The sequence below is a fragment of the Sinohyriopsis cumingii genome, chromosome 1 (assembly GCF_028554795.1).
Source record: "Sinohyriopsis cumingii isolate HCF-2022 chromosome 1, ASM2855479v2, whole genome shotgun sequence".
Taxonomy (NCBI): domain Eukaryota; kingdom Metazoa; phylum Mollusca; class Bivalvia; order Unionida; family Unionidae; genus Sinohyriopsis; species Sinohyriopsis cumingii.
The window spans coordinates 30,908,182-30,931,752 of NC_142961.1; the positions used below are offsets into that span (position 1 = coordinate 30,908,182).

Sequence of the window (23,571 nt, forward strand, 5' to 3'; positions counted from 1 at the left end):
CAATGTCCACAATCTTTAAAAAGTAAGAGCATATATATATATATATATATATATATATATATATATATATATATATATATATATATATATATATGCATGCATACATATTCATGTATGTATGTATGTCCCTGCTCTTACCTATATTTATCTTAGACAAAACGTTTGATGACTTACCCGAAAAACTCCAATCTCTCGTATCTTTATGTCAATTAAGGGCACCTGTTTCTGCAGGGAAATGGTTAAAAACTTCCAGTTGACCTGTAATTATAGAATGAGACAAACAATTATTTACATATTTGCTTGCTTGCACACACACACACACACACACACACACACACACACTCTCTCTCTCTCTCTCTCTCTCGCTCTCAAACACACACACACACGCGCGCGCGCGCACACACACACTTAAAATCTATCCACATCTGTCTCTTCTCGAATTGATTTAATGAAAGGAAAAACAATGTTTTAATACTTTTTATATACAAATCATATTGTCTATACTTTTCTATTGTCACGTATTTCTATTGAATCCTTCCATCAATAATATTCAAAATCAGCAAATGATTTCCAAACAAAAAACTGAGAGTAATTTGTATTGTTCAGCGGTAAAGACAGATTTTATAAAACTTACCGCGTGCCAGAAATGTAAGAGATATTCCAAGAGCTCCTCCGTTTTGCCACCAAATTGTTCCACCATGGCATGATCTACAAACAGCAAGAGCTCGGGTTCTATTTTTGTCGGTATGCGAGGGCTTTGTCGCAAAACTCGTCTGCTGAACTGACGCTTCTTTCTGACGAGAGTCTGATATTTAGGATGCATCTTCAATATGTCAATACCTTCTGGAACTGTTTCAATGTAAGACGACCTCTGTATTAATATGTATAAAGTATTGTATATTAAAAAAAACAGTAAAAATGTATACGTTACCTTTAGTATTTTTAAATGAATAAAATGCATATATGGGGGTGGTGGTAAAATTTTAATATATTATATTTTGGAATATACGTTAGGTCATTAGGCAATCATTTTTGCAATACCTTTTAAAGGCATTTTGTAAAATGTATCGTCACAGCGTATGTCTTTGTTTGAAAGTTGCCAGGCCGCTACAGATGATAAGAGTTGTGTATATCTATATTATGTGTTTCATTATTGACTATGATTGTAGAATGTAAGGGTCATTTAGTAGGCATGTGTAAAATAAGATAATTTTGTCTGTTGTGGGTTTGCTCTTTGGAATGAGGTCAATTTGTTTGGCACACATGTTCTTGTGGCCCCTTTTGACCTTGGAAGGTGTAGAAGAAATCATGTTGACAAACGTGATGGGATTTGAGTTCAGGTCATTGGTTTCCCCCTAGGAAAACAAGGTCATCAAATTTCTGATTGGCTGGCTGTTAAAGGACCGGACCTTGTTGACAAGTTAGAATGACCTGGAAATGGATATTTTACATTCATCCTGGTTCTGAAACTATGTCTTAGTATTCTATATAAGGTGGTGAATAGCAGAATTAATTAGTCCCATCTTCAACATCTATAGTGGATACAGTCATTTAGTTGTGTTTAATTATTATTTGAGAAGATTTATTTATTTCAATTGTTCATTGGCATTGCAAGGCGCTCATAAATTTGAGGACTAAGTAACTATTTTGGAATTACTGTGAATTTATTTGATGAAGTTTTAGAACATATCATTAAGATACAGCAAGACTGTTAGCATATCAACATTATTCAAGCCTATTGGCACATTAGCACAATAGTTTGAACTTCCGAACACCACTGGAACCCACATGGAATACTCTGTACGTATGGTCTTGCGAAAGAACTTTTAGAACAATTAGCATTTATTTTACAATACTGTGCGTTATTTTATGTATGTATGTATGTATGTATGTATGTATGTATGTATGTATGCGTGTATTTATGTATGCGTGTGTATATGTATGCATGTATGTATGTATGTCCGGCCCTAGGATGTGCAGGGCCCAAGGCAGCAGGCGATGAGCGCGGGGCCCCAAGCAAAACAACTGGATTGCGGAGTTGATTTCCTGAAAGCGCGGGGCCCAAGGCGGTTGCCTCATTCGCCTTGCCCTATGGCTGGCATGTATGTATGTATGTATGTATGTATGTATGTATGTATGTATGTATGTATGTATGTATGTATGTATGTATGTGTGTGTGTGTGTGTGTGTGTGTGTGTGTGTGTGTGTGTGCATGCATGGATGAATGTATGTATGTATGTATGTATGCATGGATGAATGTATGTATGTATGTATGTATGTATGTATGTATGCATGCATGGATGAATGTATGTATGTATGCATGGATGAATGTATGTATGTGTGTGTGTATGTATGTATGTGTGTGTGTATGTATGTATGTATGTATGTATGTAAATATGTATGTATGTATGGATGGATGAATGTATAATGTATACATTTATGGATGGATGGATGGTTTAACGGCACTGCAGTGCCATGCAGGCGAACAGGAAATTTTCAGCACAAGAATAATCTTTTAAATATCTATGGAAGAAGTTTAGGAAGCAAATCAGTTTATACGAATAAACGATAATTGTTTTATTTAACTACAATATGTACCATCACCATTTATTCTGAATCGAAACCGATACATTGAAACAATGGATAATTTTCAAACGTGTATCTTCTAGCATTGGAACAATAGTAATGTTTTCGTAAACCGGCTGAAAAGTACCTATCTGTGTATATATTAAAAATTAAACTTGTGATCTGTTTCAATGTGACTTACGTGACCTTACCAAACAATTCATCATCTTGAAATGCAAGGGGTTCATTGTCCCGCCACACAGTGTGTTGCGTCTCAGAAAGAGACCGCCTATGTCGTCTGCTCGACGCCTGGGTTGGGGGTGCTATTACCAGTTCGCCATAGAGAAAACCTTCCTGTCAAAGGAGACAAGTATATAGGCTTTAGCATGTGAGCTAGCTATCTATTAATTAAAAATAGAATTTAAATCAACCTCTTTAAAATCTTTGATATTATATTCTACCAATTTTATATTTAGTTTATATAAATTTTACAGAATTTTAATATCTTTACTTTTTATATATTACCTTGCAGTATTTCTGGTTTACATTAATCCAAACGTTTTGTACAGTTCATTTTTTACACTCTTTGAAAGTCACTTTTAAATTGTACCATATAGTCATTATTATGCTGACGTTTCATCTACACATTAATACATACCTAAATATTGTTTACAGGTTTAAGAGTGTTCTAAGTATTGAATGAAACGTTCTGTAGGTCACCACCGATAAAGGGTCACATCTACTTAAAAGCGAATCTGGATGCTACAATCAAGAATCTTAATTTGTTAGATATTTCACGTGCACTACAAAGACTTCGCGCACATTCATTCAGTGGGACCCTGCTGGACGAGTGGCCTAAAGCGTTCGCCTTTACATGTCACTGCCATCTCACTTCTGTCCGCGTGGTTTCGAATCTCGGGCTTGGCCAATGTGGGTATGTGAGCAAGCTTTCCAGTAAGTTCCATCGGGTTGGTGGGTCTTGCCGGGGTTTTCCAGGCTTCTTCTTCCAACAGTTATAACTGGCCCCAGTGTAGAGCATATTATGCGCTGAAAAATGGTATTAAACCGCAAAACAACAACATTCATTTACTTCGAAAAGGAGATATAATTATTCAATGGCAAGGAAAATGCGTCATACTTAGAAACGGCACAACCAAGCTTGTAAAACCCAAATTGGCTTAGCACTGATTGGTGGGTCTTGCCGGGGTTTTCCCGGCTTCATCTTCCAACAGTTATAACTGGCCCCAATGTAGAGCATATCATGCGCTGAAAAATGGTATTAAACCGCAAAACAACAACATTCATTTACTTCGAACAGGAGATATAATTATCCAGTGGCAAGGAAAATGCGTCACACTTAGAAACGGCACAAACAAGCTTGTATCGTTACAAGAAAAACCCAAATTGGCTTAGCACTGGCGTTCCTAACCCCCCCCCCCCCCCCCGTTATTGACTCAAATCAGGGTTGCGATGACGTTCTGGAAGGTCGCGTAGTATCGCCAGGATTTTTTTATGAGGGTGGCAAAACTTATCAAAAGCTAGGTTTTTTAGGGCTTGCTGGCTTAGCAGCATGTCTTAACATTAACGCACCAATTATCAGCGGAACTGCGAAAGTGGAACAATTGATAATTTATAAATTGGACAAAATCACTATTTTAGGATTTTTGTGAACTCATTCAAAGACATTCTGGATTATATCATTGTGATACATCAAGACTGTTGGCACATCAACCTATTCAAGTCTATTGGTACATCAGCTCATTCGAGAGTATTAGTACATCAGCACATTCAATATTGGAAATCATTCGGAACACTCTGTACATTTGGATTTGTGACGGAACATTTAAACTTATTTTGGATTTAATTCACAAAACTCTAAGTTTCTCTGACATTTTCAGTTTGTAACTTAGAGAAATAAACTTTGTTGTTGATTTTAATAAATTTGTTAGTTTTCCCTTTTTAATGTTACTTAATTTAAGACCATGATGGGGCTTTAGTATAAATGCCTCTGTTTCAATGCTTGCAAAAATGACAATTAGCAACTATGACATGTATAAATAAACCAACTATAGGCCTTATCTGACTAATACTAGACTAATATAGCGTTAACAATAATTACCCACATATAAAGGATAGTTTCGGGGTGTATTTAAAGACCTACAAGGCCACCTGTATTATGTGCCCTCATCCCGTACCCCACCCCACCCCGGAACCTTAGTCCAGCCTTGGTTCCTGGTGTATCGGAAGCATGAAAATTGCCTTCAATTTATATTTTATGCATTGCCCTTTGCCTTCTTGGAGTCGCTTTATTCTTTGTCTCAATCAATGATGTCTGAAAATTGGTTCAACCATTATTGCAAATGACGCTATTTGAATGAGCCAATAAAAGTTTCTCTTCCAAGGACAAACACTTCTCGATCGATAAAAAATGTCACTTTCATTCAATTGTAGGATTTTGTTTCATTGTGTTGGTAATGACGTATATTCGTGTATGTGTAGACATGAAAAACGAGGACAGGCGGTAATAAAAGAGTGAAGCGGATTATTACCCGTGGCTTGTGTCGCTGGTGTTACCCGGTCAGAATATCGCTCGACTATTTCCGTCCGATAGTGAAATGACATCTGAAGTAGCGCACATCTTTTCGTGTGCTTAGTTATTCGCCTCCGGAGGAACTCACCACATATGTTACGACAGCAAAGACCAACAATATTCCCATTGCGACTTTATCTTCTTCCGTCGCCTTGTGGTTCCATGTGAATAGATTAATTCAGAATATGTTTTTCGATCGCTATGACTGTAAATTACGTCCGATGCTTCTTTCTCGACTTGACGCAAAAGGTTGAGGATACTACGATTTGTGGGTTCCCTTTCATTCGCAACTTTGAAGTCAATCATACGGATCATACCTCGAATGTGGATAGCTCCATTCCCACTACTTCGGCTATGTACGAAGCAAGGATTGAGCGATATATAAAAAATGAGTTAACTACTTTTTCATTCGTAACCTCTATCAGTCCTACGGTCAATGCATTTGTGCAAATAACCAAACTGATCCGAACACATTATGGTTTATTTTTTGAGATATTTAGCGTAAAAAAGACTGCTCCTACATACATCCATGGCATAATTTTTTCGAATAATTAGAAGAAGTAATTCCGAATGGTTCCGCTTTCTCTTCAGAACTGAACACAACTAGCTCACTTTTGAACCTGTAATCTTATATCTTTTTATTTGTCCGACTGAAAATTTGGATTTGACTAGATATTTTCGCCACTTGACAAGCATTGTTTTAACGAATTACTCAATGACTCTGAATGCATAACTAATTTAGTATGTTCACTTTAATTTCTTGGAAACAACTCAGTGATGTAACGGTATTGGTGGTAAACCAATTTTTAGTTCTAGTGATATATATGCATCTGTTAAATAATTTCAACTGTCCTAAAGTAGCCTAGGTCAATAAAATTAGTTGAGAGTAAATAATTCGATGCATTTACTTGTCAGTCAAATGAAAACTACATGGAGTTAATATTAACTGGAAAGATTAACAATATTCACGAAAGCGCGGTGTCTGTGCCCTCAAGGGAAGCCCCTAGTGACGTAAACATACGACTAGGTTTGAATACTTCGCTAATTATCCATCCAAATACATGAAAGTCCGCGCGTGACGTTGCAACATATAAATTCAATATTCGACGATTGCCATTATGTATCATTCATTACCTGTATTGCGACTGACGCCATGTAGTTATGAGCTGACAAGGCCGACAAGTAGTTTTATAGTAAATAAATACATCAAACTGGGCCGAGCAAACTACGTTACCAACATAAACTGTTTGATCCGTTCGTGAATGGTATGATAGAATATGTCTCACAACTTCTTATTCGGGAGTTTAAGATCAAGAATTAATTTCATTTATTTGGCGAGATTAAACACTCGAGGACTTTAGGGTTTTTTTACCGAGCAGATACATGTAAAATAAGCAACAACAACAAAATGGCGAATGCTCGATATGTGCATGTGATTGTCTAAAACTAATTTTAATAATAATAATAATTATTATTATTATTATTAGTAGTAGTAGTAGTAGTTGATGTTGTTGTTGTTGTTGTAGGGTTTAACGCCATTTTTCAGCACACGATATGCTATACATGGCGGCCAGTATTAATGGTGGAGGAAGAACCCGGAAAACCACCGGAAAGAACCACCGACCCACGAGAAGCTACTGGCATGCTTTCTCACATACCCACATTGGCGAATCCGAGACTCGAACCCACGCAGACAGAGGTGACATGGCAGTGATCCGTAACGGAGAGCGCTTTAGACCACTCGGTCACTCCGGGTCCCAGTATTAGTAGTGGTAGTAGTAGTAGTAGAGATTTTTGTTACATATTCACTCTGCTTAGAGAAGGTAACTTGCAAATCAGAAGAAATACAAGAATATATGAAAATATTTGTTATGAAGAAAGATTGCGTCAAACTTTAATGTTAATATCGAAAATGAATTTCATTGTATTACTGCTTGTCAGCAATATGAAGAATTACGAAAATATATTTACCCACCTTTATATATAAAAATCCAACTGTACAGTATGCTACTAAAAAAAATTATGATGACTTATTTAACATCGTTTACTATAAAAGACTTAAAGATTTGAGAAGCAATTTTATCATAACCTCCTGCTAAACATACTCTAGATTGATATCACAAACCTTCTGTTTGCTCCATGCATGCTTTAGGGTTCTCTTTAATTTATATCTTGTGATTACTGTGTGGTATATATTTGTATATCACCTAAAAAATATACAATAATGATTACTTGCATGTATAACACTTCCAACAGATGCGATGTTATTCTATTCCATACTAAAACAGCTTTTTGTTTCTCGTATATTCCATTAAGAAAGGTAACACTACAATACATACAAGAAAAGTGTGTATGTTAGCAAGTTCCTCGCTACTTGCATCAAATACATAAAAATAGATGTTAGAAGGTCAGAACCTAAAGTCTTGCACTGTAAGGAATTTTTATGGGTCAAATTTTTTAAGAGCTGAATGTGTAACGAACAAAACTTTGAAGTTTTTCGGAATCAAGAAAAGCTTTCCAAACTTCATTTGCAAAAGGGTTAAAGCTAGGTGTTATAACCTATAGCGTATTTTAGGAGTATGCAGGCATTCCTGCACTGCAGAAAATACGTATAAATGTTCCGCGCCCGACAAACTAGTCAATGTCGTTGCATTACAGACGTCAAAGTCTGACTTCCTTTTTGCAGGTAAGACAAATGTATCTAATCTTAGTTTAAGATTTTTCCTAAGTGCCTTAAAACAGTGACTATTGATAAAACATATTTAGATTTTTTTTTATTCACTTTCAAAGATTCTGAAATCTTTTATTAAAAACATTTTAAAATATAGTGTGTAATGGATTATTTAAAACTCTATTTAGAATTTGTGTGAATGATTGGTGGTCATATTATTGATGGTCGCAGAACTTATTTCTATACCAACTTCATACTTATTAATAATTAATCTAGATACAAATACCTTTTACGTTACAGAAAATAATGTTTTGTATTTTAGCTCAAACATTCAATAAAATACTTTTGTTACAAATAATTTTGATATTAGTTTGGAACATTTTATTCTTAAGCATTTTGGGTCTATTGTTAATTTATTCGATATTTAATTATTTACATTATATTATAAAATACAGAAATTACAGAATTGTATGTAGTTGGTTAGCTTTAAATATAAATGTAGTTGGTTAGCTTTAAATAAATATAACAATTATATTCAATTGTCTAAATGTTTAATTTGATTTGTGTGTACGTTTTTTTCTATACTGAGTGGTGTTTGATTTAAAAAACAAGTAGCTGCATTACAGACATCAGATTTTGACTTTTTTGTATCTCTAACCCTAACCCTGTACCTCACCGCACATTAGCGAAATAAAACCGTCATCGCAGGAGTGACACCCCCACAAAGGGATATCGGGACGATCTCTCTCTGTCTCTCTCTCTCTCTCTCTCTCTCTCAAATTGGACACGGTGAAAATAACTCTACATAAACTGATCATAATGATGTGGTAAAAGAATGTGACCATTAACTTCGTAAGACAAACATTATGCATAAATAAAGATTTATGGAATGATATACTTACTCCAAAATATTTTAAATAAGTGTTAGAAAAAGCAGCAACTAAGAGGCTTGTTTGTGGCTATATGTACATGGTTTGTATAACTGTAAGTAATTTATTTTCTTTTTCAAACTTTAATAAAGATACACTCTGTTTAATCGAAACCGGGCCTTGTTTGAACCAAGAAAAACTTAGATTAGAAAAACAAAATTATAAAGTATGGTTAATTATGTCAGGAAATATCTTGGTATATTAAGCAAGGGATGGTAGTATCTTTTTCTTCCTCGCAAAGAGCAAAAAGATTAGTATAAATGTATACAAAAATCGTAATGACCACTTTTTACACTATCTTTTCAACTCTAAAAAATGAAAATTAGAAGATTGTTTAGTTTTATCTTTTCATTTAACATAACATTTAAGCTGATGCAATAATGGGTCTCACCACATGGTGCACGGGCTCCCCGTTCCTACTGTAACCATTTTCTTTGATGCTCAAGAAGGTCCCGGATGTGTGGTCATGGTAAAAACTGTATTCGTCGGCTCTTGCATGTATCGTACTCTGTATGGTAAATGAAGAATAGTTGCGATACTATTTGAATTAAAATTGTGACAAATAATATCAACGTGTTTTCTCCATAAAGTCAAGTGGCGTTTTCCAATTTATATTCATCGAGCAATAATCTATGTTAAAGGTGCCTTTCTTCTTGTGTATAAAACATCGAGCATCAAAACAAAGAAAAAAGACAGCAGAAGTATACATGCTCAGCAATTGGCACCAAATCTGCAAATATAGTTATATTATGGTACAAGTTCATATATTTATAGTATTTGTTGGCTTTTCTTAATGATAATATATAATGTTAAAATGTATCTTTTACTTGACCTTATTCAAAATCAAGTTCATGATTTACCTGACCAGTGACATTTATTTTGTTAACAACATAACACATAGCTGATATTGCTCTAAGATCATATATTAAATATTTAGATCATTGTTAATGGAGATAAAGAAGTTTATTTCCATCTGACTCTTGGAAGTTCCTAAACCTTGCTGACAACTTTCATCCTGGATCTACTATTGTGTAATAACTTTTTATTTAATGTTGTTTACTTGAAAAATTACTAATTCTTGCCTTAACATCTGAAGCAGAATCGGTCTCATTTTTTATTTAAATTTTTAATTTAAGTGGAATTATTTATTCAAATTATTATTCGCTGGAACTACAAAATGCTCGATAATATTCCTGGACTAAAACAATAATTTGGAATTATGGAGAATTGAGAGAAGGACATTTTAGATTATATTATAATGATACTTAAAAACAAAATGTTAGCACATGGCCATACTCCAGGACACTGGCACATTAGCACGGTCGAGACTAGAAGCACGTCAACACATTAATTATAGGAATTCATTTTGAATACCACAGGAATTCAATTGAACTTCAGACATTTGGATTTGTGATAGAACTATTAGGACTATTTGTGATTTAATTCACATTACTGTAAGTTCTTTTTAAATTTTGACTTTGTGTTCAAAGGAAATTAATTAGTTGTTGAATTGTACAACACCTGTTTTATTTCGCTCTTCTCCATAGAATCACACACACACACACACACACACATATATATATATATATATATATATATATATATATATATATATATATATATATATATATATATATATATATATATATATATATATATATATATAGTGTGTGTGAGTTAAGAACCTTTATTCCAACCAACTACCATATCCTGTATTGGGCAATCGAATTTTCCTTCTGTATGTTTTCTGTAAGAGCGTGACATAATCGAAAACAAGAATTAATTTCTTTACTGCAAATTTGCTTTAATTTCTTATGTCATAAGAGATAAAAACTGTTTTAAAATATAAAGAATTGTGCACTACTTTTATGTGATTCATTGATACCAAGACGTTTGATATGTCTTGACGAATGCGTATGGAGACAAGAAAATAAGGACATACTTTTAATCTATATAGACTCCTTTCATGGCGACTGTTACCAGAAAGGAATAGTATTGTTAGTCTCATTACAGTTTGAAAAGATGAAAAGCAGAGGACCATATAATTTACTTACATTTCTGCTATTTTCTTGGAATACTGTCCTACCGTTGCTATCAGTGAATACGTCCAGGATTTTTAAATCCCTGTGAAAAACACTGTTATCAATAAGGTCTAAGCTGAAATTAAACGTTCTAATTGGTGTATCTAATTTCATTAGTAATTGTCTATCTTCACCGGGGTTCCCTTCTACTTGAATATCTACAGGAACGCTCTCTATTGTACCATCTGAAATCGTAAACAGAAAAAAATATTTATTTTTAAAAATATACCTGGAAACAGATTCTCATCTGGATAAATACGGATTTGTGGGTGCTAGTGGTTTGTTTAACAGTAGTCAGAAGTTATCATATTTGTCGAACACATACTTTAAACCTATCGTGAATTAGAGAAACGATTTCAAGCCATCCGCTGTATGAACTGATTACAATCCAGTAATGCCACACATGACCGAACCATGGAGCCAGCGGCACCTTTTTTCCAAACCGGGCATCTGGCATTACTATCCTTTCAAACTGGGGATCTGATGGTGCCTTCTTCGATCCCACAGATTAAATACACTTTTTTCTGGTAAACATGGTTTTTCGGAAAAAGAAAGAACGCTTTTTCCCATGATCACTATTTTGGTTACATCCCTATGCAACACAGTACACCATATTTGCTGTACAAAAGCAAGATCGTACGTTATATCACATAGACATTTACGTGGGGAAATTAAGCACTTGAATGGCTAGGTTGAACAGAAGGGATAAATATACGTTATATCCGGTTGTGACACGCGGAAACTACCGATTGTTTACGGAGATTGCCGAAAAAAAATTCATTTTATAAAGCGGAGTTTTAAGTCTAATTAAATATTTTTATGGTGTGCATACATAACCAATGCGTTTTGTTTATAACTATAATAATATCCCGCGTTTGTACAATATAGATGGCCAGTGACCTTTAACTGAAGCCTGGCGGCACTTTCGCTCTAAAATGGGCATTTGATGCACCTTCTTTACAAACTAGGACTGGCAGCATCGTCTTTCAAAGCTGGATATATGGCCATATTCTCCTTTAGCAACAGCGCTGGTGGGGCCTTCCTCTTAAACGTCTAAGTCCCAAAATTGTTACCCAGATTAACATTTTATAAACGTTATTTCAGTAACATTTACTGGGACACATTCTAGAGTGACTAAATTTCATCATTTAATTTTTATTACAAGATTCACATAACCACAGTATTTCCCGGATGACAGAATATTCTGTGCTTGTTTATAATTTTCAAGTCTTGAGTCTAAGTAACAAATTTATACACAGAGTTTTATGACTGTCTTAGCATACAATTGTAATTATGACAGAATTTTGAAATTTTTAAAAACCAAGAAATATGTGATGCCAGAATCATGGAAAATCTCTCTCTCTCTCTCTCTCTCTCTCTCTCTCTCTCTCTCTCTATATATATATATATATATATATATATATATATATATATATACGTGTAAAGAGTAAATGCGTGATTTTATACACGGGTTTTAAAATGCTAAGACGGTTTCGTACCTACAAGGCTGAGATCGTGTTATTGAACCGACTGAGCACAGAAAGTGGATACAAGTAAAGCCATTCGTAGCGTCTCGAAATATTGTTGAAATCTGGCAAGTATACTGCGGTACCAAAGAGTATGATAGTCCTGAAATGTTTTGAACCTGTTATTTGAAAAGTATGCTGAGTACAAATAATAAGATAATGTTGAGATCTTCGTGTTTAAACCTATTGTTTGGCGAGTACATTGAGTTACAAATAACATAATCCTCAAATGATCGTGTTTTTAACCTGACATTGATTTCACCATAAAATTTTTGCTTCGACTTAAAATCAAGTGATCTGATTTGCTTATATTTAAGACTGACCTGAGACTGACATACCGAATTTCTTTAGTTTAAATACGTATATTATTGACGAATGGGACCTGACCACGAAAGAATTTCCAGAACACCACAATTTTAAAAACGTCAGCGGTTGTTCAATATTTCTGCTCGCACGATTGCCCGATATTTGGCCAGCAATTGTCCTGTACTTAAAGTCAATAACCGCATTCTTTGTCGGTTGACGTGTAAGGTAACCTAATATTTGTAGCTTCGCGAATCATCTATGGTTAGTCTCTATAAAGACCATATAATGTCATTACTACCGCCCCTATACTTATTTACCTTGTCAGGATTATTGTCCTGAATGTTCTTATGGTGCGAACCACTCACGTTTGTATATTTGTTTAGTTTTATCCATCTTATAAAAAAATAAGGAGTCAGTTTATCGTTTAATTATCAATATGGCCTTTATATGTCGGGTCATTTGCTTTCCAACTGAGAAAAACGACATGAATGGCATGATAATTTTTTTTTTTAAAAGACAGAAGTACAACCCTGATATCGTCAAGCTTGCCGGAAACTATTTTGACTGTACTATTTGCCTTCATTTGATTCTTGAGAAGTCGATAGCTGTGTTTTCATATCTGACGTGACTCGAATGATATGTCAAAAAAGCACATAAAGCTAATTTTGCAGTTGTAACGATGCAAATCAAACATAAAATCTACCAGAAATTAAAGAGTTTATCTCCTACTTCTGGATAAGCAATATTTTGACTGTTAACAATTACCATATGAAACAGGGATTATGGTAAATAATGAATGCCCCGCATTTCATAGTAATTTATCTGGCTCCAAGTGGGAGCCGATGGTTCTGAGGAGCTTATTAGTTCAGTACGAAATTATGGTATATATGCAGTAAATACCTTTGAGTAAAATGGCATACATACAGTAAATACATTAGAGTAACGCCATGTCTGCTGAAGTGGTTTTCGTTCACCAATTAAATTTTGCTGGTTAGATTCAGTCGAAATGCTTTGGCTGTTTTCGCTTTGGTTGTTAAGAGTTATATAATATGGCCGACAAAACAGGATTGGCATGAATTAAGAATGAAACGAAAGCTACATGCTATCTTCTTCACACCATTCTTGTATGTAATGTGGTTGCAACGTCAACTGGCAACACTTCTGTACAGGAATTAGTATGCTGGTTGAAAGCTTCATCGAAATCTTGCCTGGCGATAATGCATTCAATCCTCTACACGTGGTGTCTGTGTAAGAATTTTCAGGATATGTTGTTATTCAATGAAAATGTCCCCCTATATTTGCTACTTTTCTAATGATAACAATTTAGTAGAGAAAAAAGCCCGCCAAGACGCAGCCAATGAGAACAATGTAGTGTATTTCATTATATCTAAACATTTCAATTTTTTTACAAATATCCACCTGCAACAAATTAAACTTTAAGGGTTGTACATGAATGAGGATACCTCTAAATTCATTGTTAAATATATTTTTTAAATACTTTTTAATGCAGTTATTGCAACAGACTACCATTTTCACTCTACAACATTTTCAGGGAATGAAGATTTTTTTTAAAAAAAGACTGGTGTCTTTTAAAGTATACTTTAACTTAGAGAGGACTTGGACTCTTTTGATCTATAATTTACCCTACAAATGGTCAGCTCTCAGCTGAAATAATAGATTACACAGCTTTCGCGCAATTTTCCGATAGCTAGAAAATAACGGAACAAACACTCCTGAAAAGTAATAAGCTTCCCTTTTCCAGGAATGATCAGCCACGAACAGAACAAGCTAATATAACCCATATGTGTACTGAGGTGGATGAAACCTACCTGAAACTTTCCTTGACAATTTCGTTCAAGTACTTGGGGGAATGGGAGAAAAAATACAAACATATAAAGGCATAAAGTTTTAACGTCAAATACGCTCAACAGATACATCTTATAAAATTTCCTGTTGCTATAGTGGAACAGGACACGCCATATTGTTCTAATGCTGGGATGGCAGTAAGCCAGTTACAGCTGGGAATATATTAACAATAAGAAAACCTGTAATCTTGAACGAATCTAAACATGGATTTTATATCCTATTTTCAACATTAAATATTCAAAGGGTAGCGGCAACAACAGTTTATGTCAAACGTGGGTGAATACTCAGTATTAGAGTTTGTATTAGATGAAAAAAAATGTGGGGATAAATAGGTCAAATATATTTTATTATTACGGTATAGATCTATTACTGTAACTCACATTTCCTCTTGAAACAAAAGCTCTGCTTTATTTAAATACGTGGAACGAAATAGCAAAATGTTAACTAATATTTGATCGTTTCTTTTCTTTTATCATATTTTCACTTACAGATCTTATGTTGACCTTCGCGACAATTACCATTCTCAAGGGCGAAGGAAGACAATGTCCAGTATAAATCAATTGACAACCCCTATATACTAGGTTGAGCCGAACACAAGGTTACTAGTAGCCTACTGATCATACAAGTTCTTAGGTACTGAAAAAAAACAACACAAGATTGATCTAGCAACGCTAGTATTCCCTACATGATCGATAATTGATATGTTTGGCGTATTGGTCGGGCGTGAAAATAGCCGCGTGTGAAGTCTAGACTAATACGATGTTCTTTACATCAGTCCAGTGTTAAAATTGATTGATAGGTACACCTGGAGATACAGATGCTTCTAAAATCAGCCCATATTTGAAGCAGTTTATCTTTTTGTTCTGTACCCAATTTTCATAATTCTCAAAGTCATCATATTCTTTCCACGTTGAAAGCAAAACTTTTAACCACATGAGTATCATGTGACGAGTGTATTGACTTCTTTTCTTATCGCGGAAATCCGCTTTATTACAAAAATATGTTCTTTACGTCGTCTATAACAGGGGTCGGCAACCTATTTTACATAGCGTGCCACATTGAACGGATTAATTACAAAATGAACGAGCGCGTGCCAACAGTAAGAGAATAACACTTAAAATCGAGATATTTGCCTGCCTTTGACGAGCCCAACAAAACCTCTTGCTGTGCTACCAAGTGTCACGCGTGCCGTAGGTTGCTGACCCCTGGTGGTCTATAATTTACCGAGAAGCTGGTTTTGGAGTAACTCGGAGCGCAATCAGACCATATTTAGGGCATTTCCGTCAGTGAGCGGAAACACACATAGGAAATACTAAGTAGCTGCCATTGCATATACATGTACATATTGCCCAAATGAGGTCAAAAATCTTCGTGGTGTTCATTACGGTGATCCGTCTAATATGTCTTATTCGAAGATGAAATATTCTCTCAAGCTTCTTTTTTTCAAGTATGAACTTTAAAGAACTTTCTCTTTCTGAACTCGTGCAAATAGTTCCAATATGTACACGGTCCTATTTTCACCAGCGTACCTTAGCGTCTTCATTTTCTGGCGATTTTTCCCTTTTTAAAATGTATAACTCAATCGAATAATTTATGTGATAAATTCTGTACAACAGTAACAAGTGTTCCGTTTATTTGGCAGTGCTATTATTTTGTTGTGGGTCAGTAAATTCAACGCTACGTTTTCTAAGACACATTAAAAGAAGCTAAGCCAATTCACTTTATTTTATAAACATTTCTGTCACTTGCTAATAAGAATTTCAATCTTCTAATGCGCTCCCGATTTTCTCGCGAATATAAGTAGGTCATAGAGGGATGAATGAAATTGTTTTTAAAAAAATGAAAGAATTGCAACTGAAAATCAGCATCAAGAAAACGAAATTTAACTTAGAGTGAAAAAAGGACTTGCTTTTTTCTGGAGATTAGATGCATACGGTTTTTAGACATGTGCACTCAAGCAAAGGTAATTCTTTTCTGACGCCATGATGGTCAGCAAGATAGCAATATATATATTTACCCATTAATTTGTCTGCATCGGATTTTAATCTGGAGATCTTGTTTTCATTGGATTCCAAACTTTGTGTGACAATGCCCGCCTCCACCAGTCTCGTTTTGGATGTGTGGGATTCAGACTGTGGAATAAAACAGCATTTTACTCATGTTTTTAATGTGGCAGATAAAAAAAAATCTTAAGTTTTAATGACAATGCTCAAATGTTTCCATTCAAAATTCTTGACTTGCCACTTCAATGGAAAAACTGTATTTTTTTGTTGCACGTTTTCTTTTTTGTTTTAGAAGATTCTACATTATGTGTCTCTGACATTAAGTATGGTCATAATCATATAAATTTTATAATCTAATTTTGGAATGTATATGTACGTACCTTTTGTCCTTTCCCCCTTTCTCGTGCACAGAGCAAATGAAAATAGTTTAGCCTTGATTTTCATTTCTGTGTACAGTTTCTTTTCATATAAATACCCCATACTATAATCAATGGATGGCCCATCAAACCTAACAATATTTTTTTCTCATGCTGTATATCTATAATCAGAATGAAAAGCAGGATCTTAGACTTTGGAAAGAGGTAACGCAGTCAAATCGCCTTCTCGGTCAGAACTGTTGACTGAAAACAGGTCAAAGGCAGTTGGCTATTTTAATCTAAACGAGCCACCCCTTCTCCAAAACTAATCACAGTCCAATAAATAAAAAAATCGGAATATATTATATTCGGAATATATTATGTCAAAGCTGGGTACGCCGAATAATTTCTTAATATGGTATACCGCGGTATTTCCGAGTATACCTCTATACGTCCCAACGTATACCGCCATTATATTAGGAAATAACAATTTCTTGTTCTGGGGCAGGTGCATAACAATGTTTACAATTTCCGTTTCAAATTGCTGGAAAAATAGCTTGTGCTGATTTATAGCAATATAACACCGTATTATATCCATTATATTATATGGAAAAAAAAATAAAGAGAGACAGAAATTTACATGTCTCGGCTAAATAGAAAATCTAAGCCCAACCCATGGTCAATACCTTATAGAAGATGAATATGCTACGTATTTTACATGTTGAAAAATGTTGTCAAATATGTGATCAAAGGATCATAAATATAATTACATGTATAACATTCAAAATCAACTCGTGACAACTACAAATGGTTTTTTAAAATAATGTTTTGTTTAGTTATTGTATCATGACAAATGAAAACATGCAGTTAATATCATTAAATTCGTAAGAAGAAGGAAACTACCAAAGTACCGGTACATTGAGAAAGCACCGTGGTACGTACCACCGGGGTAAAAATACCGCAGTAACCCATTATACCGTTAATACCATGCACGTCAATATTATATATATGTTTGGTGTCAACATTTTAAAAAATAATTCTTTTTATTATTTTCCATGTACACAAACACCTGTTGCAACCGATATAACTGTTTATGATATTTTGAATATTATGTTGAGAGCTAGAAAAATAATAACAATATTTCCTTTAACAGACGCTTGCCTGGTAGGAAGTCATAATTTTCTGTCGACATGTTATCGAGTTTCTGTATTAGTTGGCTGAATTATGAATGAAACAGGGCTCTGTAAGGTTCAGCCCCAACTTGTAGAGATAGACAAATCTTTACATATGAACGGTCCAAGTTGATGAGGACCATGTGAGTTTATCTCAATCAAGCCTGTTCAAGCGGACCCCACATATTCAACATAATGGTGGCCACCCAGCACAATATGGTCGAATCGCACAGGTAGTGCGAGAGTAGACAAATGGCTAAAAACATCAATGACAACAATCATTTCCAGCATTACCAGAGTTATATCTGTCATGAATGATCACGTTGCACGCAGTGTCATCCCAAATTAGTCAACGCCGTCCACCTGCTGACAAACACTTCGACAGTGGAGTTGAAAATGCATGATGGTCAAACAATTTCATTAAAATCAGAATCCATATAATTATAGAGGTTTATTTATTTTTAATTTTGTTTTTAATTTTTGAAAAGAATCAACGTGTGTGTGTGTGTGTGTGTGTGTGACTTGGATTTTTAACGAGCTTTAGCAATTTGTCAGCCATCAGTCATATCGCTACGATGTCTGCAGTGTGGCAGTTTATAGCGATGTCCAGCACTGGGGCATCATGCCGCAGACATATAACATGATGTCCCACCTAGTCACATTATCCTGACACCAGGCATTCCAGTCCTAACACTAACCTCTTAATGCTGAGTGCCAAGCGAGGCAGCTGTTAGTACCATCGTTGGTATGACTCGGCCGGGGATCGAAACCACGACCTCCTGCATCCGATTCGGACGCTCTAACCACTAGGCCACCGAAGCGGTGTAAATCAACAAGTTATATATGTCTAGTCATAATAGTTTAAATATAGGGAAACCACGATATCACTTTCAGTGAAATAGTTATTATGAATTCTCGTTTGAGTGGTGAATCTCGACACATGAAACTTAAATATAAGGGTTTTGCATTCCTCTGTTTGTTAAAACAAAATAATCCGAAGTGGCATGTTCCTCAACCAATCTCCCGCCTGTTTTGTGACTTTTTGTTTTTACTAAGAACCTGACTTTGTAGGTACAACTCTATGAAGAGTAGAATTTTTTCTCTATTTTAACCCCTACGTAGAAATAGCAAAAGCAAAATTAGTCCCCCTATTTTGGCTTCAGATCTGATCCTTACTTAGATATTGCATTTTCTTTTTGACACCATAGTGAATGTGCTCTCTCTCTCTCTCTCTCTCTCGCGCGCGCGCGCGCTCATGCGGGTATGAAACCAGCTGTTTATGTGAAAAATATGAAGAGTGAATCACCGTGTCTAGCACCTTTAGTAGATCAGTTAACGTGGATTTTAAAAAGTTATATTACCTTCCGGCATATTAAATCAAAGCTTCATGTACCTTCCTAGTTTACTCACGTTTCCTGGTCATATATTTAGCATACATGTTTTAATGCAATAGCTCATACCTAGTCTTTCTTGAATGTTTCCTGAGCTCTGATCAATCTTTTCAAGTCTAACTGAACATGTGTGTGTGTGTGTGTGTGTGTGTGTGTGTGTGAGAGAGAGAGAGAGAGAGAGAGAGAGAGAGAGAGAGAGAGAAAGATATTTAAATTACCGGTTCGGGAACTTTCAGTTACACAATATACACAATTATAAGACATTTTTCATACTTTCGTAAACTCGTCTACAAGGTAAGAAAGTGAATAAAACAAATCTTTTAACAATTATTTGTATTTTCTTCAACAAATAAGGATTAACATTCCATTTATATAGTTATGGTTAATAAAGGATGTTTCATGTCAGAAATATACATTGTTTGCCTCGTTATTAAGGAAAGAATTGTCAGCATTCTGTCTTAATTCATAACCCTGTTTTTTATTTTCACTGATTCCCCACCACAATAATGCGCATATACATGTTTGACAAGTAATAATGGGTAATGATAAATTGTTGTCTTTCTTCCTGCTTAAAATTCTATTCAGCTTAATGTGTATCGATCAGAAGATGAACTCCATGTGTTAATAAAAATATTTAGGATATTTTCATGAAAATATGAGGCAAAAGTGATTTTAAAAAAATAATTCTAGTCCAAAATTGCCAAGTGTCAAAAGTATTTTAACAAACAGTGTCACTGCCTCTCCCTTATAATGGTGTTCATAAGAGCTATAATACTGACCAACGTGACAGAATGAGGGACACTTAATATAGACTACTCGTCTTGTGGTGAGGATTTTAAATGCAAAAATAAAGTATTTAATTATATGCAAACGTATTATAATTCGCTATCAGGAGCCATGACGTAAGTAGGAGTGAAATAAGTAGCAACGATAAAACGAAATTCGACAAGGTCAATTCAGTCCGTGACCATACCGGAGTTATACATATATACATACATACATACATACATACATACATACATACAAGCGCGCGTGCGTGTGTGTGTGTGTGTGTGTGTGTGTGTGTGTGTGTGTGTGTGTGTGTGACATAGACCATAACGATATGAATAAATGTTTCTACTTTTGAAGCGCGAATTCGGCTGAAAACAAGATATTGTCCATTTTATTGCAATAGGCGGGCTTATAAATAATTTGTGAAATCCTTGAATTATGATGTAAAAGAATGACGTAACAATCGCACTATTTTCCCATAAAAAAGTGTGTAATTAATTTAAGTATTCCTTTATAAAGCATAGATGCTGTAATAGCAGACAAAAAACGAACACCGTAAACAATATTTTCTTTCCATGTGTAATTAATATTATTGTTGTTAAAAATGAATTGCAAATATTACAGTAGTAAAAGACTGAACTAATCTGCAACAATAAGCTTTAGGTAAATTGTTGTATATATATATATATATATATATATATATATATATATATATATATATATATATATATATATATATATATATATATATATATATATATTACACTCACCAAACACAGAATAGCTCCGATATTGACTAAGAACTGCACAAGTAGCACATATTTTCGACCCATATTCCGCATTATCATTTGATGGATAATTTTTCTGGCCAAAAGTTTTTGATTTCAAAGATAGGCGAGTCTCACCTATATCATTCACAACTGCAAGCGTTTCATATTTTCACAAAATTTTCAGACAAATCGCATTTTTACGATCTATCACAGAGTATTACCGTGTACTTGTGGTTCACGTTCGGATAAGAACCTGTTCACTTCCTACTTACTGCGACTCATCGTCGACATCACGTTCATAATTGCCATATACATATCCCTAAATGTCCAAACTATAAACGACGAGTAGCAAGGACACCGACTGTCACTTTTTGTAGTTATAATTGGTAAATCTGGTGAGAACCCCTCCAACGTTCCGGAATGTCTTGTAAAACAGACAATGACCAATATGAATACCAATGCGATATGGATTTGTCTTTATTCTACAGTGGGAATTGATCTTCTGAAATAGCAGTATATGTGGAAGTATGGCTTAATACAAGCAGATACGAGTTCACAAGTGCATGCATCAATCAGATTTTGACAGGTATGAGGCAAGGTTCTGTATTACGACCAATTATCTTTTTTACATTTATGATGGGAGGTCTTTAGTGTTAAAATTGATGACTGTAACGCGTTGAGCACTAATGTAAAGAGTAATAAAGAATACATGAAATGATAAATGTTCCTATTTTTTTAAATAAAGCAAATGACATTTTGAGGAAACAGTGAAAGATCTAATAATCGAATTATATCTGCATAACATGGACATAGAGTCATGGCTTTCGCGGTCAAATTTTATTGGTATCATCATTTTATTATCATTTTAGGTGCGTGAGGGTGCTGGATAGTATTTTAAACTGTAATTTGAAAAAATAATTATAATTCAACTCCTCCACAGGCCTCATCAGATGGTGATAATAAAATGAAATATAAATGTTTCAGAATGCAATGGTTTTCTCCGCTATAGTTTTCCTTTGTTTGTTTTCTCTTTGGTTTAACTTTCTTTTCCTTTCTCTGCTCTTGTTTCTTTTACTTTGGTTTTGTATACAAATTCGGTGGGCAGGGCGACAAGGTATATCGTTCGTGGGCTCTGTCTCAGTGTACATTCAGAAAAATGTGACTGTTAAAACATTGGCTCTGTTTAGTACACATGGAGAACAACAAGCTTGTTCAGCTATTTACTCTGTATCACTGTACGCAGAGAACCATGAAACTGTTAAGTCATCAGATCTGTCGCAGTACACATGGTGAACTACGAGAGTCTGGTCTGAGTGGTGGCCACCCTCAAGTAAGACTTAACTCTTCGCATAATTAGAAGGAACACTCAATGATAGCCTTTGTGGCTAGCATAATAAAAATCAGTCTCACAAGGCTCATTACTTTCGAATTCATTTTGTGAGTCCAAAGAGGTATTCTACAACATCAGACAACATTTTAGAATTCTCACAACTTTGTTCTCGGTTGGAGTTATCTGACGTCTTATCCACCATAATTACGAAGAAAACGGAGTTCTTAAATTTCAACAGATTTCACCAGTGATGCGCAGTGAATCCCATTCCATATGTGTAATTTTCATGTTTCTTCTTCTGCCAGTGGAATATTTGGGAATTATCTTCACAAAGAAGTTGAATTTGCTGCGTGAAATCGCTAGATGGTTCGCCACCATCACCTGGAATTGTTAGATGAGCGACACTCAATAAAATGCCAGGAAGAAACTTAAGATTCTCTATCTTTTCTTCAGTATGGACATTATGTAGGAAGGATGCTCATTGTCTCCTTCATGGTCTAGTTGGTTGCTTTGTTTTCTTCGGCTGCCAACAGTTTACTCCCGATAACAGTGTCCATCGGTGACAAAACACGTGTGTATATAGGCACTTGCCTGCTTTTTGTTGTTGTTGTTGTATATCTTAAATGCATTCATGCCAAAATGACGAAACCCAAAAGCGATAGATTCGTCATAATGTAGGCACGATCTACCGGAAAACTATTTTGGTTGAGAAGAATTCTGTGGCGGAGTTTTCCTTCCAAGTAATCTCTTCAAACTTTTTAATGATTTATTTATAAGCTTCAGTCAGTACTGATACAGAATTGTAACTCAATAGTTACATAAAAGTCCTAAGTCTATTCGAGTGACACAGTTCACTACAAAACTATCATCATCGTTTGTTAGTAGGGTAAGGTTTCTGCATTTATCTTTAATTACATTTTTATTAAAAAAATATCCATTTGTCTACAACGTTGCGGATTAAGCCTGTGGCTGTTATTTCAGTGCATTTTAACGCTACACCCAATTGCTGAGGATTAAAAAGATTCTTGATGTATCAAGGCTTGTTAATTGTTAATTGTTTCATCACGAAGGCATACACGCTGGTATAGGCTCCAAGTAAAAGTAATAATATACCATTAGATTGGGCATGTGTCCTCTGCAAGCAGGCGATTGAAGTACAATAAGACGGTCTTTTCAATTGAATCCGTGGTGTCCATTGCACAGACTTCATTTTCTATCTATAGATGTCTCCCTGAACTCGTTCA

At 34.9% G+C, this 23,571-nt stretch overlaps 1 protein-coding gene across 1 annotated transcript in view; it reads right to left on the minus strand.

Moving 5' to 3' along the window:
* Positions 1–16,659, minus strand: part of LOC149806635 (A disintegrin and metalloproteinase with thrombospondin motifs like) — a 34,251-nt gene extending 17,592 nt beyond the window's left edge. The window contains exons 1-6 of the mRNA XM_089976087.1: positions 16,552–16,659; positions 10,810–11,021; positions 9,147–9,263; positions 2,778–2,919; positions 635–849; positions 175–258 (exon numbers count right to left, since the gene is read on the minus strand). Coding sequence (XP_089832213.1) covers positions 175–258; positions 635–849; positions 2,778–2,919; positions 9,147–9,263; positions 10,810–11,021; positions 16,552–16,555 — 774 coding nt within the window. The 5' untranslated portion in view covers positions 16,556–16,659. The remainder of the gene's footprint in view (positions 1–174; positions 259–634; positions 850–2,777; positions 2,920–9,146; positions 9,264–10,809; positions 11,022–16,551) is intronic.
* Between the last annotated feature and the right edge of the window lie 6,912 nt (positions 16,660–23,571).